A 17,492-nucleotide genomic window follows, 5' to 3' on the forward strand; every position below is an offset into this window, starting at 1 on the left:
GGGTTGGTTTTTTGTAAAGAAATGGGGCTTACCTGGCTAATGAAACCTGGTCAGGGCTCTCACAAGTTCTCCACTTTCCAGGCTGGCTCTGGACCCATTCAAATCCAAATTTTCCAATCAACTCAGTTATCACTTAGTGTCCAGAAGAAATATCCAGTTCTTCAAACACAGCTTGTCACCCAGGGGAGCTCTGCTGGGAATCTTGGTGTAGATATGAGACATGATAAGGGACAAGGCCTTTTGAAGTCATGCCTAATGCTGTGAAATCTCAGCACAGCAAGTTTTTGTTCTCAGCTGCCATCACCAATTTTAAAAAAGGGCTGTTTCACAGGACGAATCACCAGAGAAGGTCATTTTGGGTTTTCAAAGCACAGCTTCATCAGTGCATGCCAAACCAGTGACGCTGCCAAGGGGAGAGGCTGTCAAAACTAATGATTTGTTAGTTTTATTCTCCAAAAATTGCCTGGTTGGCAGAGGTAGGTTATAGTCCTCCAGGTAGAAGACAAAGCAGAAGGAGAAGGTACAGCTGAAAGCTGCTGGACTTGGAGTAAGAAATTAATTGTTGTCAGCAAATGGGAGCATGAGCTGTCCCCACTATGGGTATGTGTTGCACAAGAGCTGCACTCAGGTCCTGAGGACTGAGGACTTGTCCTGAGGACTGCTCTCTAGTATGGAGAGCAGAATGATGATGCTGGGGGAGATAAATAGTTCCAGGGCAACATAAAACCAGGCTTTGCTGCCTCAGCATCTTCAAGGAGCACTGAACCAGCAAGTCCAGGTTTTGGGGGTACCAGCTATGGAATGGTATGTGGACAAGGTAGCTCTATAGCATTGGCTGCCTGAGGCTCCTTTCCATGGATGATGGAAGTTACATGTTCTGAAGCTTTTGCCTTGAGTCCAGGTAGCTTTTGAAGGTCTCCAGGACTGCTGGGCTCCCTGTGGGGCTGGTAGGCTGGGTGGATCCTGCTTCTCCTCTGTACTCCCCAGGAACTGTTGGTCTTGCCGATAGCATCCCAAGCCACTTGTCCACAACTGGCACCCCCAGTGGGTAGAAATTACCTTTAGGACTTGGCACTTACTTGCACTCCTGGGCAGGAGCCCCAGCATCAGCCCTGCAGCAGGAGAAGGAGCAGATGATCAGCAGGGCAGGTCTGACTCATTGCATTTGTGTCTCCCGACAGATGCAAGGTTCTGAGCCAGCGCCTGGGGGTCCGACACAGCGCATTCTCCAGCCACCCCCCACCCAGCAGCAGAACCCCCTCAGCTACTTCCTCCACCCGCAGCAGCAGAGCCACCATGGGCAGGGCCAGGCCTGCAACCTGCCCGACCTGCCCGAGATGCAGCTGCCCTGAGGAGCATCCATTGTCTGCTCTGGGAGGCAGGGACCAGCTTGGCCGAGCCGCTCAGCACCCCGGGCAGGGGCAGGGGAGAGGACCACACCATCGGAGCACAGGATGGGTGAGGTCGGGCCCCTCGGGGCAGATGCCAGCTGGAGGGATGGTCCCCCCAGGGGCAGGTGGCTCTGGGGACACCTCATCTGTTGGGATTTTCATGCAGTCTGTTGGGATTTCCATGCAGTCTGTTGGGATTTCCATGCAGTCGGTCTCCGAGGCTGCTCCGGCAGCTGCGCGAGCCCTTGCCTGGCACCGTGGTAGGACCAGAAGGTGATGGCTTTCTGGCTGCAGGGAGGTTATTGATCAGGTCGCCGTGAAGATTGCTTTGCAAAGGAGAAAGTAAAAAACAAACCCACCTCTTTTCCATTCAGGACTTCAATGCTGAAAGTCACTGTGAATTTAAGCCCAGCATTTTGAACATGGACACAGACTGTACCGGGCCACCGGACACCATGTACATAACTCGTTGTGCTGTCGTAGGTCCATCGTGGATTTTTTTTTTTTTTTTCCCTTTTTTCTATACCTCAGTCCCACAATTTTTTTGTTTTCCAGGAGATCGGGTAATGCTGCTAATCTACATAACACCACTTTTGCCTGAATTTCTTACTGTTGTTATACCAGCTCACATCGCAGCTAGTAAGATATTTGTCGTGTTTAATTTGGGTTAACAAGTACAGATAAATTTATATGGTTTTTACTCCTGTAGCCAAATATTTTTCAGGTTACAAAGAATCCTTACTCCTTTTTCTGGTTGTTTTGTTTCAAGTGATGTAGTTGTATATCTTTCTATCATGAAAACAAACAAGCATATGACGGCAAACTTTGTGGTTTTGCTAGGTCATGTTTCTATTTAGCAAACCTAAAACGTATGCTCACAAGGACACAAGTGATGTTTCAAGCCCGTAGGGTCAGCAATAAATTGTATTTTTGTAAATTGTCACTTTTTAACTATATGTTTATATTTATGAATTGAAACAACCAGTTTATTCCTCAGTGGGTGTATAGTTAAGTGTCCCTACTGTTTGTGTCTTTCCAAAGGAAAAATGAAAATGTACATTTTTGAGGAATTAGTAGCTGATTACTAACTTTGGGCAGTGTTAGAGCCCAAACACAAGAGATGGGTTAGGCCATTGCTATAAGCTTTGCAAGCAATTGGTTTACTAGGACCACGTCCATCCAGCAGCAAACCTCATCTGGCAGTCAGAGCAAGGTTTAGGGATGGGTTAATTCAGAACCTTTGGTGAGTCCAAGCAAAGCTTTTTTTGCCTTTTTTTTTTTTTTTTTTTTTTTTTGGCATTTTATTTTTTGCTGTTTTTTTTTTCCTTGTGCAAGTTGCTTTCTTGGCTCTTTGCACCACCTCAACAGCTGGACACTGCTGCTTACTGATGGAGCAGCCTTTGCCACGAGCAATTCTGAGCAGCTTTGTGCTTCAAAGAAAGGGGAGAAGTAGGAAGGTTAGCATAGAAAGAAAAAAAAAATAGGTACAGCTACTTGTGCATATATTTATAGCCAGAGATATTTATTGCTGTAGATACAGTCATGTCTATAGCTGCTAGCCCACTTTTCCCCACCAGCCACACATGTTTTCTGTGCTGGGAGGATTTACTTAGGTTAGGGGTGAGGCAGCAGCACAGGGACAAAAAAACCTGACTGTTTCAGGCTGATGGAGACAGACTGCAGCAGCCCCATTCCCTGGAGAGCTCAGGAGTGAAATGGGACCACACTAGGTCTGTCCCAGACACTGTTTTGGCTGCAGCTTTCCTGCTGCCTGGCAGGGCAGAGCATGGCTCCCCTGTGGCACACGGGGTTGTTTTCCACCCTCTGGGGCTTTCCCAGGGAAAGGAACAGGGTTTGGATGTGCCGTGGTGCCCATGGGTTGTTGCTGGGGGCCAGGCTGCTGGAGCAGATGCATCCTCGGCAGTCAGGAGCTTTCCTGGGGCTGGTGCAGGGCACTGGGCTGCTCTGGGGTTTGGGCCAGGCCAGGGCACCTGAACAAAAGCTGTGTGAGTCCCCTGCTTTCCAGTGGGTGTCTCCTTTAGCAGCTCCAAGGATGGGTGTTTGGGCACACAGCTCCCAGGGGTGCCAGCAGTGACAAACTGCAGAGCAGGCAGAGGGGAGCTGCAGCCTCCTGGCCACAGCCATCGTTTTGGGCCATTGCACAGACCGAGGAGGTGCCCAGCAGCCCTTCCCCTGGGGTCACAACATCAGGGCTGGTGCTCCTGGCTGGGTCAGCACACAGCTCAGCTGGTGCTCCTGGGCACAGCCTGACCTGGCCTCACCATTTCAGTCACTTACAAGTTAACCCAGAGCCATGGCCAGGGCCACCTCGCTGCTGGCAGTGTAAGGTGGAGCACCTGAAATGATGGTAACAGCCTCAACCCTTCTGCTCTCAGCTTCCACATGCAGAGCAGAGCATGGGGTCTTTCCTGCCCCAGGTGGTTTGTGCCACAGCAAAGGCACAAGCATGGAGCCTTGGAGGTAGAAATTTTTTTTTTTTTTTTTTTTTTTTAAAAGCACTATTTCTTCAGGGTCTCCCAATTCCAAACATTAGTGCTGCTCATGATGTTGGGGCAGGAGGGGGTTCTGTATTTGTGGGGATTGTTTGTGGAGTTGTTGTTTGTTTGTTTTATTTTCCCCTAACCTTGGCACATAATGTTAGTGGGGAAGCAAAGACACAAGTGTGGCCAGGAGCCACTGCTGTGGCTCGGTGTGACTGGCAGGAGGGAAAGGCTCTGCATTTCCCTGTCTTGCCCATTAAACCTGCATTGCCCCAGCACACCACAGTGGCTTTTCTGCAGTGCCACAAGCCCAGGTGTGGCACATGCCAGTCAAAGGTATCTCTTGAGGTGGTGGTGGTTGGGGTCAGGGGCTTGGGAAGGTGGGTGGGGGTGGTTTTCTAGCAGGGCTCTGCAGGGAGGGAGATTCCTGGCATTGTTGTGGCTTTGAAAGCAAGTTCAACAAAAGAGGGTTGGGAAAGGGCTTGGGAAGGGGAGGGGGGGGGCAGTGGGATGTGCTGGATAGGGCTGTGCCATGGACACAGCCCTTCTGCTGGCAGCCCTGGGCTGCACAGAGGGAGGGCTGGGGGTGGTGGCACCATTGCCCCTGCTCACAGCCTCTCTCAGAGAGGAGGGGTGCAAGGATGTTTGTTTACATATGAGATTGGCCTTGCTAAAACAAGAGACCTAAAATGCACTTTATTGTGTGCCCCCCACCCTTTATCCCCCATGCCCACCCCATCCACTGGTAGAAAGGGAAGGGACGGGGGGGGCTGCACGGACCCCAGCACTGTCCCCATGGGGACAGCCCTGTTTTCCAGGCATGCTTCAAAGGACAAAATCCCACAGTCCCTTCTTGAGGCTTGCTTGGCCCCTGCTCAGTCTGCCTCCAAGCTGGGGCCAGTGGGATTTTTGCCTTTCATTATCACTCACTCTCAAACCCAAAATATATATATATATATATACATATATATATATATTTTAAATAAATAAAGCTCTTTATTCAGGTTCATTTGTATTTGTTTACCTCGGTGTTAGCTATGACCTGTGTTTTTTTAGGCTCCGTGTGGAATTGAGGGTTGCTGGTAGGTTTGGTTTACACCCTCCCAGGTGCTTAGTGACTTGTTGGTGACAAGCAGAGGGCAGGAAGGTGACTGATGTCACCTGCAGTGGGGTTGGGCTCCAGTGTTGGTGTTAACCTATTAGTCATTAATATTCTGCAGCTTTCTAGTACACAAGCACCTATGTCCTATATCCTATCTCTCTGGCTATATATATATATATAGATATACAAATATATGTATTTTAAATATACATATATATATGTATATAAACATATATAAATATAGACCACACAATATCAGACCTCTGAAAACACAGGCAGCTTTAATTAATAAAGTCTTGCACTTTTAGCATATTTGTACATATAAGCTAAAAAGCCTGATGGGTATAATCAGGCTGGTTTGACAAACACAGTGAAAAGTTACTGTATATACTGTAAAAATTCCATGTTAAAAAAAAAAATAGCATTGAGTATAAATCTTGGTTTATTTTATATGATGTTGAATATAGATTCATTTTTAAATGTTACTATTCTTAAAAGTATTTTGTAATGGGAAAAAGGAAGTGTCTTATGAAGATGAACAGTAAAGATTTTATTCTTGTCTTGAATCTATGTCCCTGCACAGCTCCATTGAACTGGAGCTGTGTATTTCAACGAGCTTTAAAGAGATTGTACATAGTATTTTAAAAAAAAAAACAACCACAAATAAGCAAAAAAAATTAAAAAAAAATAAAATACTTGTAAGTTCTCTTACACAATAGGTGCTGTTTTTATTCCTGGGGTGATCCATGTCCATTGGGATCAGAATCTGCTCCTTGCTCTCCAGAAGGCACAGGAGCAGCAGCCAGGATGTGTGCATGGGTATGACCAGCTGAAGGGATGGGGCTCAAGATGAAGACTGACCTGTGCCAGGAGTATTTAGGAGTAACTCATAAATCAGAAAGAAGAAGGCATCAAAGTCAGTGTTAGACATCTCTGCATGCTGTAAATTGTTTCAGTGGGAAGCAAGAAACAAGTAAGGGTGCTCTTCCTGGGCCAACTCACCATCTCAGCAATGAGCTCAGGCTGTTTGGTCAAGGCTAAACTAGTCCCAGGCTTCAAAATCCTCTTGATTTTTCCTCCACTTCTGGGGAGGTTGGCATCCTAGCATGGGTTTTGGCTCGGTGTTTCCTATGGAAAGCACTGACAAAACATGGCTTCAACGTGATCAGTGCTCTTGAAGAAACTTGTGAAACATTCACCATGAGAAATAATAGTGCCTCAAACACAGATATTTTTTTTCCTTAGGTGAAAGGAAATTTTTATTTAGCACCCCATTTTTCTTACAGTACTTCTGCATACAATACATTGTATAAAAAGCCAACCTGCCAACACAAACGTGTTGCCTTCTTGGTAAAGTGACAAAGCTGTAGCAAAAAAGACAAAGTAGCCTGTTTTTCTGGAAACAAACTGGAATATTTCTGTTTTAGTATAGATAACAACTGCAATTGCAATCAAGCACCTTGTATGGTGGATGAGAAACAAGTACAATCAACACACAGCTATTTCTTAGACACTGTAGTAGCAAACTCTTCTCAAAATACATTATAATCTAACCATTAGAGTGATAACAAGTGGCTGGGCTTAGGAGTGAAGGGTTTTTTTTCTGAATCATGTGCCAGCACCCATTTCCATGTCCTGGGAAATGCTACCAGTTGAATTACCAGCAGTTCTCCAACATGGTGGAAAGGGCTTATATATTTTGTTATTCCCTCACCTGGTGCATTCAAGCCCTGAACTCCAGCAGCCAGGTGCTCAGGGCTGCCCCCCTCACCTGGAGCAGAGGCACTGGTGACAAACTCCCACAGCAGCACAAGGACTGAGAGGACACAGCAGCTCTGCCAACCCCTCCCCAAGGTAACAATTACTGAGAGTATCCCCTACACAGGTCTGTGCAGTGCACACAAAGAGCCACTGGGAATGTTTCAGGGTAAACAACCATGACATAGTGGCCAAGTCACAGCAGTGACACTGCAGCAGGTAGTGCAAGTTTAAAACTGTATGAACAGCCTCACTAGTTCTAGCAATCTGTCCTACCTCCATCCCTCCAAATGAGGCACATTCATTTCCTTCCTGTGACTGAACAAAAAAAAACAACCACAAAAAACTTTTAACTTCATGAAAACTGTTACAGGAAAAAAAAAAAAACAACACACCATAACTTAGATATGTGAAATGACACATCAGTACTCACTTAACCACATTGCTTCCTGTTTGTGAATGAACTGCCCCAAAGTTCAAAAAACTTTTCTCAACACCATCAAGTTATAATTTGAATGGAAAGTCCCCCCTTGGGAAGTAGCTGAGTAATCCTGGGTCAGACACTCTGCAACCACCAGACTTCTTGCCTGAACTTCTGCTTAATCCCCAGGTACATGTGGCAGTTGCCCTGCTGCAGCAGAAGTTTGCTCACCCACAACATCCTCATCAGGCAATATGAGGTGAGTCTGGGTTTATTTTTGCATCACCAAGACATGCCCAAAAAAAGCTGCATGGTGTGGGGATCTCCAGCCCTTTGGAACTGAAGAGGGAAAGAGCTTCTGTTACTCCAGCTCCAAGCCCAACTATCTCTGCATTGAGCTGTTGGCCAGCCTGTCCCCACAAGGAAAGGGAAGACAGAACCTCCAGAATTACTCTGCCACTGAGTCCCTCAGTGTGAGGCAGCAGCCCAGCAATCACCTCTGCTCCATCCACATCTCCCTAAGGCTCAGCCCATGATCCACAGACTCCCAAACAAGACCCTGCAGTTGGAGGAGTGCTGCCAGCCTGCTGGACTGACCATGCTCCACTCTCCATCCTGCCAAGGCTGCTGCCTGGCCACGCTGCTTGGATCAGCCTGCAGGTGTGTCACAGGAATTTTAAATCATTCCCCTTTTGGGGGACATTACCCTTTTTGGGGAAAAAACAGAAACAAGCTGAACAGACAATCTATGCAGTCAACACAAGTTAGCATTACTCTGTATGTCCTAAATTCTCACCTTAAATCTAATGAGACATATATAAATATATGTATATGCTGGCATTCTCTGCACTAGCTATGACAGCTGACAGGAGCTACTACATAGCTGGAAACAGCTCTACACTCTTGGATTTACACTAACAGAAAATGGTATTTTAAGGTGCTCTGTTTTGTATAACCATACCAAGTAATGTCACAAGGCTGTCTTGCAGATTCCTTCAGTACAGTTTCTGTATTTAGATCTTAGTATCTTGGCTCTCAAGCACAAAAATGTCACTGAGTTTTATGACTTTCATATCTCTGTGCTACCTTGCTTGGTAAATAGCTCATAACTTTGACTACTTATTGAAATTAACAACATCTGTCATTAGCCTACAAAAGCTTCTTGGATGAGCAGCTGCATCTATCTTCATGGGGCCCCATTAATTTCAGCACAGCTATTTGCAGCAGAATTATTCACTGAGCAAACCTTATCTATGTCCTGGACTAGAACAACACAGCATCACCTGCTTGTTATTTCTAAAACTACCTTAGGAAATTAGTAAATACATTTTAAAAGTAACAGTGTTTCCCTACTTTTCCTCAGAAACATATCCATATGAATAGATTAGATTAGAATTAGATTTTATATTCTAGACATAAAAATATAAATCAATATTATATTTTATCAAGTGTAACTAGTGTGTGAAGGCTTCTGAGAAAAAGCTTCCTCATTTCTCACATGTATGATATAGTTTTTTAAGTTACTGTTCATTCAATAAAACTTTATTTTACATTAATACCTGAGAGTATGGGGGAGGGAAGAAGAAATTAATAAATTCATTGCTCCTGATCTAAACTATCCTGTAGTAGCAGAATGGGAACTTTAACACCAGCTGCAATTATGTGCTTGTAACACAGTTCAGAATTCCATTTATTCTTCATTCATATTAGTATTGCAAAAAAGGCCAAAATTAATGATGCCACCCCCATTCTACTTCTGTACAAAAATCATGCACAATATAAAAATAACACTGCTCTGCAGAGAAAGATTGTCATACAGACTTTGGAAAGGCCATTTAGCAGAGCCCCAGTTTACTTTGCTGTTGATGTTAAAAACATAAGCTCTTCCCCTCTTTCTCTAAACCCATTCTAGCTGCAGCTACCAAAGGTTCAAGGCCAATATTTATCAGTATTAATCCTGGCAGAGCTTGCCTCCACGGGATCTTAACTGTATCATTTTTTATATATTAAAAATTTCAAGTCAGATTCCAGAGGGTTTCCTTGGGGAAAATGGGAAAGAGAACTCATATCTCAGATGAGCTAGAAAAGCAGGAACCTGGCTGGTTGTTGCAAAATCTGAGACCTGGGCTGGGAGAATGCAGTCTGCAAACTGCTGATAAATCCCTGAAAGCTGCAGGAGTCCAGGACCATTGCTAACACCAAAGCACAGGGACTGAGAGTAGGGCAATTTCTTCTCATGCTCTTGTGCCTACCATAGCTCCTATTCTTAGTACCAAAGCTCCCTGCTTTGATCCCAGTTGACATGTAAGTTTGGAAATAACCAATTAAACTAACCTGGAAGACAACCTCCAAGCTGTCAATACTCCTTTTAAGTGAAAATGCCTGGAAGTCATTCCTTTTATCACAGTAATTGAAATGAGCCTGGAGACCACACATGTTACCTGTTGGCATTCAGACTGCCTTGCAGTAGGTCACGTCCAGTATTTCTGAGCAATGTTGCCTATTTTAATAACATGGTAAAGACAGTTTATTATTCAGTTTTTTTTTTTTTTTTTCAGAGTGAAACTTATGAACAATCCAAGAAAGTGATCGTGCTTCAAACTATTTTTATTTACATTACATACAAGTAATCTGATAGGAAGCTAACTCTTCAAATGCCATTCCCTATGTACACACTGAACTGAATTTCCACAGTAACAGCCTTCATTTTAAGCACTTTATGTGGTTAACTCAAAGGCAGAGAAAATAACTACATTCTGATTCTTGCTTTAAGTTGTAAATTTTTAGCACTCTCTATTTTAACTTTTATGTCATGAGGCTTCTCAAAAAACCTCACAAAGGCTGGTTCATTTAGCAAGGAGGCCAAAATCTGTTCAAAGGCAAAAGACCACTCATGGGTCCCTCTCAAACTCTGTGCTCTGCTGCCTTCAGTCTGCTCAGAGCTGCTTTCCTCCTGCCCTTCTCTGGGGATTCCAGCAGGCACCTCCATCACAGCCACTGGACTTTTGATGGGTGAGGTGGGAAGCTGCAGTCTTCTCCCAGCTTCTTCCATTTTCAGCAGGAGGGTGGTAACCACAGCTATAGCCCTGTACAGCAGTTCCTCCTCAGGATCCCCATGGAACAGATTGTACAGAGTTTTTGAGAACTGGATGAACTGAGACTACAGAGAAATACAGAGGAGAGACTGTTCAGAGAACAGCAGCACAACCACCCTGTCTCACTACACGTTGTGATTTCAGCCCAGTGCCTGCTGCTCTAGTGACATTATGGGCTTGGACCAGCCCTGGTAAACCTAAGTGTGTCTGAAGGGCTCTCTCTTCACAAGTTTACAGTTAGAACAGTTTGAAAAAAAACAAAACCACAATCTAAAGATTAATGTGAGGGTCTGAAAATTAAGGGAACCTACAAATCCTTTAGAAAGCTACTAATAGGACTTAACAGCAGTCAAAAATAGATTTTAATAAGACAGTGTACCTGATTCATTCTTGGCAAATCCTTAATGTTTTCTTCTTTTTTAAGGAGTTCATCTTGCCATTGCTTCAGATATGCCTGAATATCAACCTTTCCCTTCCCTACTTGACAAAAAGAAAAGAAAAAAAAAATTAAAAAAAAAACCAAGTGAACAAACAAGAACTAGGTTTCCCATGAGTAAAAGAACTGGCATGCTCAATGTTATTCCTTCTCAATAGAGTGGTGGGGCCAAGTATCCCAGGTCAGAATTTAAATATCCCTCCCCACTCCCAGGACTCTGTTTATAAAAGTGGATATAATGTTAGCACTACACTACAGATGATGTTATTCAGTACACTTTGTCACCACACACTTTGCCAGCTCTACTCCTCCAAATGACACAAGTACTAAGCCTGTCTCCAGGATTCTTTACCTCTTTCTGGGCTGCTCTTCAAAGAATCACTTTCAAGACTATCACCAACATAGGATACTACAGGTTAGGAGGAGAAAAAGGAGAGTTAATTATTCAAGAAAGGAGTGCAAATTTTATATTTCTTTTTATCAAAACTTCCTTCCTTCAGGAGCAAGACCCTCACTGACATGTCTCAACCACATGACTCAACACAGATTAGGCCAAGAAGAAACCTTATGGTAAGATTTATAGACTATCTACAGAAACAGAAGTCACCATGAGGCTGCAGATGACAAATGAAAGTGCAAACACCTGTATTAAGCAAATAATCTTAACAATGTTCTTGGTGAGAACAATGAAGTTCTTGCTTTGAAGTGGTGAGAACTGTACCCATATGTAGAGAGAACCACAAGTCCTCAGGTGTCGCCGATAATGAACTGGAAGCTTAGGCCCAGGTGTGCCCACTAATTAGGGCCTGCCCCAGCCGGAAATGGGCAGGGCTGAAGGGCAAGATAAAAGGCATGATCCCAGAAGCAGAAGGAGTCAGAAGAGAAGAGATGAAGACACCTGAGGAGAGGGACCATGAGTGAGAGCTCCTGAAGAAGAGCCAAGCCCCCAGGGAAGAGAAAGGCTCGCCGCTACATCTGGTGGAGAATGCGGGCAACAACAGCAGCCGTGAACGCTGAGGTAAAAAAAAAGAAGCTCTACACGACCACGTTGGTGCGGGAAGCTCTACAAAGCCTGGCTTAAATGCGGAAGGCGACATAAAGAGCTTCGAAATACGCAACCACGTCCGATGGAGCTACTACGGTGGTGCGGGACGCTCTATAAAGAGCTCCAAAAACGCAACCACGAAAAAAAGCTCCACAAGGCCAGGCTTAAATGCTGAAGGCGGCGTGTAGAAGCTCGGAGTAGAAGCCCAGCATGGCAAGATACAACAGCCCGGTATGGCGAGCCAGGCAGGAGAGAAGAATGAGGCTCGAAAGGCGCAGCGAGTTGGCGCGCGGAACTCAAGACCGAGGAATGCTGAAGCTGAAGCGGAGCTCTGAGTGCGCATCAAGTCAGTGCGGTCCTGAAACGGGGCCCTAGGGACACGCGACAGTGCGGTCCTGAAACGGAGCCTCCCAGGGACACGCGATAGTGCGGTCCTGAAACGGAGCCCCCAGGGACACGCGACAGTGCGGTCCTGAAACGGGGCCCTAGGGACACGCGACAGTGCGGTCCTGAAACGGAGCCTCCCAGGGACACGCGATAACGCGGTCCTGAAACGGAGCCTCCCAGGGACACGCAATAACGCGGTCCTGAAACGGGGCCCTAGGGACACGCGATAAGACTGGTGCGCTGAATGCTCGGAGAAGCCTCTGCATGGCCAGGCATCCCGAGGTGGCGAGTACCAGCGAAAGCTGAGCTGGTGCTCACGAGACCTCATCTCCTGTTGATAACAAAGGCTAAAGTGGCACAAAAAAGCCGGTAAGAGCCCGAATTTTCCCCCACAAAGGCAAAGAAAGTTGTAAAATTAAAAAAATGACGAAAAAATAATGAAATGTTTAAAAATATTTGTAAATTATTAAGAATGTAAGGCCGTAAATTATTGTGAAATGAAATATTTAAAAAAGTAATGAAATATTTGAATGAAATGTTTAAATGAATTGTAAATTTTTTCAACTAACAACAAAAAGGGGGGAAATGTAGAGAGAACCACAGGTCCTCAGGTGTTGCCGATAATGAACTGGGAGCTTAGGCCCAGGTGTGCCCACTAATTAGGGCCTGCCCCAGCCGGAAATGGGCGGGGCTGAAGGGCAAGATAAAAGGCATGCTCCCAGAAGCAGAATCAGTCAGAAGAGAAGAAGACAAGAGATGAAGACGCCTGAGAAGAGGGATGGCAAGAGAGCTCCGGAGAAGAGCCAAGCCCCCAGGGAAGAGAAAGGCTCGCCGCTACACCCATACATTACAGATAAGGATTCTGGGTAGTTTTTAAAAAACAGAAAGGATCTGTCTCCAAGGAAGTAAAACCACACAGCTTTCCAAACAGAGTATTTTATCATAACCATAAAATTAGAGCCCACAATTTTTTTTTCAGTTTACTTGGTTTAAAACAGAAGCAGAGGATTTTGAAACACTGGGTTATGTGCCCAAGATAATTATAGATATGGATATTTTATCTCTTGAGGTAAGAAATATCATCCCTTTATGTCTTGAATGCCAAAGTGAAATGGCCATCACTTCAACAACCACTGCAACAGGTTGCCTACTACACTGAGAACTGATGGCCAAATACACTCCCCTATTTCCCTGTAAACATCAATAGCATGTAAACATCACACTAGCTATCCACAAAGTTTGCACTACTTGATCAAAATGTAACTATCCAGAGACAATCTTTGCAGAGGATTCTTGGTGACAGTGATATGGTTTACTGGATTTTGCAGTTTTCAGATGAGAGCTCCCCATTTTTCAGACAATAGATTCCTTCTAACATTCCTCACACTCTGGCACTTACCACTGAGTTGGCTGAAGTGGATCAATTCTTCTTTTGAAAGATCACCACCCTTGGAAGGACTTAGAGATTCTACTTCAGTAAAAGCTGCAATAAATAAATTAATAAAGTGTTTCTGGGGTTCCCAAGCATTACCAAAGCAATGATAAAAAGCAAATTCATAGAGACAAATGGACCCAATGAAAAGAAATGGCATTAGAGCAGATTAGAGTCCTCCCCACAGAACACATCCCTGTACCACAGCTATCAGAACTGGACTGTAACCAGGACTGGTGACAACAGGAAATACAGTTCAGAGGCCACTGCCTCTCACTTACCTGGAGGGATGTGCAACTTAAAAAGAAGCTTGAGTTTGTCAGTGAAGCTTCCATTATACATGGTATCTGTTAGAGGAAAGAGGCAAGAAAGTATTTTTCAACTGGACCAAACTTCAGAACACCCCCTTAACCTAAGCAAATACAACCCAGGGAGATTGGAACTGGACATGTATCCTACTTTACATGGAATATAATTAGAGATGAAGCTTAAGAAAGGCAATATAGCCTAGGCTTTGCCTTCATGAAGGAAAGCCACTGAAAAAGGCTATGATTTTACTAAAATAAAGCCACAGCACCAAAGAAATATATGCTAATGTCTTTTCAGTGTTTCCCCTTAAATTTTTGTTTCCTGAACAATACCATTTTGAAGACAAGATGAAAGGAACAAAGTAATAAGTCAAGGAAACTTTCAGTTCCTCAGAGATATAAGGCACTGGTCACCTTGCCACAATCTGTGTATGAGATGACTCAGTATGAGGAAGCATTTGTCATCAACCAAACATGCTGGGCAATGAGATCATATAATTTCTTCATTTTCTGATATTTTCATTGTAAAACTGTATTTCAGTTTAATCTCAAATAGGAGATAATTCTCAGGGGATTAATGATACTGGTTCATGTTAGCTATATCATGGTGAAATAAATCCAGGCAAGAAAACAAGAGCACAGTCCTGCAAATTAAAGCCTTTTTCCTTCACATAAATAGTGGAGATCCCACTCTCGAGCTTATAAATATATTTTGAGCAATTGGCTTGCCATTTAAACAGTCTTTGAATGTAATGTTACATGACAAAAACCATACTGTTTGACCCAGAGCTCAGAGGGCAGTGTCCATAGGCTCTCTATAGCATATGGAAGGTGATACCCTCCAGAACTGCTCCCAAGATGAAGCTCCTTCATCAACGTGCCACAAATGTGTGTTGTTCTCATACCAAGAACACAGGCAAATTGTTTGAAGTTTATAAGGCAGTCAGAGTTCTCATCCATCAGTCTGAATGTCCACAAGGCCAGGGAGTCTCTGTTTGCACAGTGTGACCAGGGGCTCAAGAGGTGACAGAGAACCCTGAATTGCTGGCAATCAACCCGATACTGGTCAAGATAGGGCAGACTGGCATCATGGTGTTGCAAGACAGGACTATTTGCACTCCAGTAACAGGAAAGAAAGTGCTCCTTCTGCAAAAGAAAGAGAGAATGTTAGATTTTCTGAAGCAGCAGCTCTTTCTGGGTCGTAAAAAGTTAGCTATATAACTTGATTTAAAGCTGACATCAAAAACATATGTTGAATCTAGCTTTTACCTCTGTTTCTTAAAACTGTTTCACACCCTTAACACAGTCAAGCATTAAGATGGATGTTTGGTAAGTGAGGATTATGGCACATTACCTTGAATAATTCATAAAGTTCTTCAAGATCACTAGGACTAAATTTTACATCCTGGGACACAACACGTAGCTGAAACAAAATTAAGATAAAACCAATTAATGAGTCATCCACCTTTGGAATAAGCCTGCAGAATAAAGTTGTGGGAGACTTGACCTTGCAGTAAAATACACTGTTTGAATATTCCAGGTTTTGGCATGCTACAGTTAGGACTAAGAATAGAACTTCTTTTCAAAAGCAATCAGAAGATTATAAGACTGAAAGAAATTTCTTCTAAAAAAAGGGAGCTTAAAGCTCGTCACATTACTTGCACACATGGAGCCTACATTATGAAAGCCAGGAGATAAAATTCAATTATGTATTATGGTGTAGCATATAGCTTCCTTTATAAAAGAAAAATTAATTTTCAGCTCTCAACAGTGAAGCTGAATCCTCAGTTTTTAAATTAAAAAAAAAATAAATTGTTCATAGTGTTTTAAAACAAAGTAAGCTGCAAGACCAGGTACCATGTTATAAAATGTTATAACAACAGTTATCACCTTAGCACAACCAACAGCATTAAGTATCAGATGCTACAGGCCACATTTACTACAGAAAGAAGCACTACTTGATACAAGTAGGAGCCACTTGAAGAAAGCAGGCAAACAAAGGAAGCACCTTGCAACCTCCACATTCATTCAGGACTCTGAACTCAAAGGAAGATACCAGCAGCTGAAGAGTATCACACCATGGAGGCTCCACTGGACATTGACACACACCCCAGACAAAAAACACCCCTTGCTGAATGCAGCACAATAATCTCCTCAGTGGCCTTGGGATTGCTTCCCAAAGTGAAAATGCAGGTGCTTAATTGTTTTACTGTAGCACTGTGAGCATTTTACAGTAGTCTATGCCTCTGAGAGGAATGCATTAACAATTTAACAACAGCAGACAGGAATATAGGTCAGGCTGTTCCAATCAATGCAAAGTGTCAGAGATATGCCAGCCTTTAGAAGTTGTCTGCAATGGTGTTACTGGTAATGAGACCAGAAGGTCATGCTGTGATTCACAGACTGAAAATGTCACAGGCCAAACCTCAGCTAACAGACACCCTACGGATGAGAGGGTTTTAATGTAGAACTATATATTTGGACAATGTAGCTCTTCTCAGAATTTTCCAGAAGAGAAGGAATTTTATTGGTGGGAAGGGTTTAGTCCTTCCAAATCACTCACCACGTTCTGCTTGGTTGTAGCTTCTAATGCCTGGATCACACAGAGCCTGTTCCTGCAGCGCATGCTCTCAACATCCTCGTATCGAATATCTCCGTATCTCTAAGAAGAAAAGCATCACTCCATGAAATCAGCTACTGCTGGACACTTTTATGCAGATATTTTAGTCTTTTTTGCATCTGAGTACGGTACAATACAGGACACAAAGGAAAATCCCAGAAACTGAGCAAAGAATCATTTATTAGAGCACCAACATTCTCCTTAAACAGGGTAACCTTTAAAAGGGAAAGTGTTTCAAAGAGTGATGGGAGAAAAGAAACTGGAGTAGCTCACTAGGAAAACAAAGGAGGAGACTGTATCACATGTCAGCTCTACTTCCAGCTCCACTATCACATGGTGACTGCTGCTGCAGAGTGGCAAAGTCTAAGATGTCAGGGCTTGAAGTTTAGTCTAGTGAACTTTAAAATGAGCTGAAGTAGTTTCTGAACTGTTCTTAGCTACCTCTGGAATTTCTGAAGGACAGGGGAGGTGTTTGACATTGAAGTAGAATAAATACATTTACCTGTAAAGAGAAGTGGGGTAGGAGGCGAAATTAGAAACAAATTCCCAGAAAAATCGTGGAACAAGTAATGAAACAATTAAAATTGAAATATAAACAGATAGGATAAATCAAAACAGTGCAACAGTCTCTATCAAGGGCTTGTCAAATGAATTTAATTTCCTCCTACAAGGAAACTGAGTCTAGTCTCAGTAGAACTGAAAGAGCAGACAGGATACATCTTTACTTCTGTAAGATTTTTGACAGTCTTCAGCAATGCAACCAGAACAACACGGCCCAACCACGATCACCAGGCACCATGTGCACAATTGGTTCTCATAACAAACTTTAAGAACAAATGAGTGATCAATGACCAAAGTAGCCAGGCCTTCAAAAGTTTTCCCAGAGTGTGTTTTGTTTCCATTTTCAGCAGTGTGCTGATATGAAAAACTACAACACAGTCGTAAAGAATCTGAACACATAAGCTTTGAGGAGAGGTTAGAGGAACTGATTGTGTG

General features: G+C 43.7%; 2 protein-coding genes across 6 annotated transcripts in view; one reads left to right on the forward strand and one right to left on the reverse strand.

The window, feature by feature from the left end:
- Positions 1–2,334, forward strand: part of LOC139802406 (neuronal PAS domain-containing protein 2-like) — a 102,075-nt gene extending 99,741 nt beyond the window's left edge. For all 4 annotated transcript variants that reach the window (XM_071757552.1, XM_071757551.1, XM_071757550.1 and 1 more), the window contains one exon: positions 1,182–2,334. In XM_071757552.1, the coding sequence (XP_071613653.1) occupies positions 1,182–1,352 (171 nt within the window). In that variant the 3' untranslated portion in view covers positions 1,353–2,334. The remainder of the gene's footprint in view (positions 1–1,181) is intronic.
- A 7,428-nt stretch (positions 2,335–9,762) lies between these two features.
- TBC1D8B (TBC1 domain family member 8B) overlaps positions 9,763–17,492 on the reverse strand; it is a 35,597-nt gene continuing 27,867 nt past the window's right edge. For both annotated transcript variants that reach the window (XR_011728770.1, XM_071758177.1), the window contains exons 14-21: positions 16,440–16,538; positions 15,231–15,299; positions 14,782–15,022; positions 13,850–13,915; positions 13,536–13,619; positions 11,057–11,113; positions 10,648–10,745; positions 9,763–10,333 (exon numbers count right to left, since the gene is read on the reverse strand). Coding sequence is in view for 1 of the 2 variants with exons in the window: in XM_071758177.1 (XP_071614278.1) it covers positions 9,923–10,333; positions 10,648–10,745; positions 11,057–11,113; positions 13,536–13,619; positions 13,850–13,915; positions 14,782–15,022; positions 15,231–15,299; positions 16,440–16,538 (1,125 nt within the window). In the remaining variant the exon portion in view is untranslated. The remainder of the gene's footprint in view (positions 10,334–10,647; positions 10,746–11,056; positions 11,114–13,535; positions 13,620–13,849; positions 13,916–14,781; positions 15,023–15,230; positions 15,300–16,439; positions 16,539–17,492) is intronic.

This window comes from Heliangelus exortis, chromosome 14 (genome assembly GCF_036169615.1).
Source record: "Heliangelus exortis chromosome 14, bHelExo1.hap1, whole genome shotgun sequence".
NCBI classification, from domain to species: Eukaryota; Metazoa; Chordata; class Aves; order Apodiformes; family Trochilidae; genus Heliangelus; species Heliangelus exortis.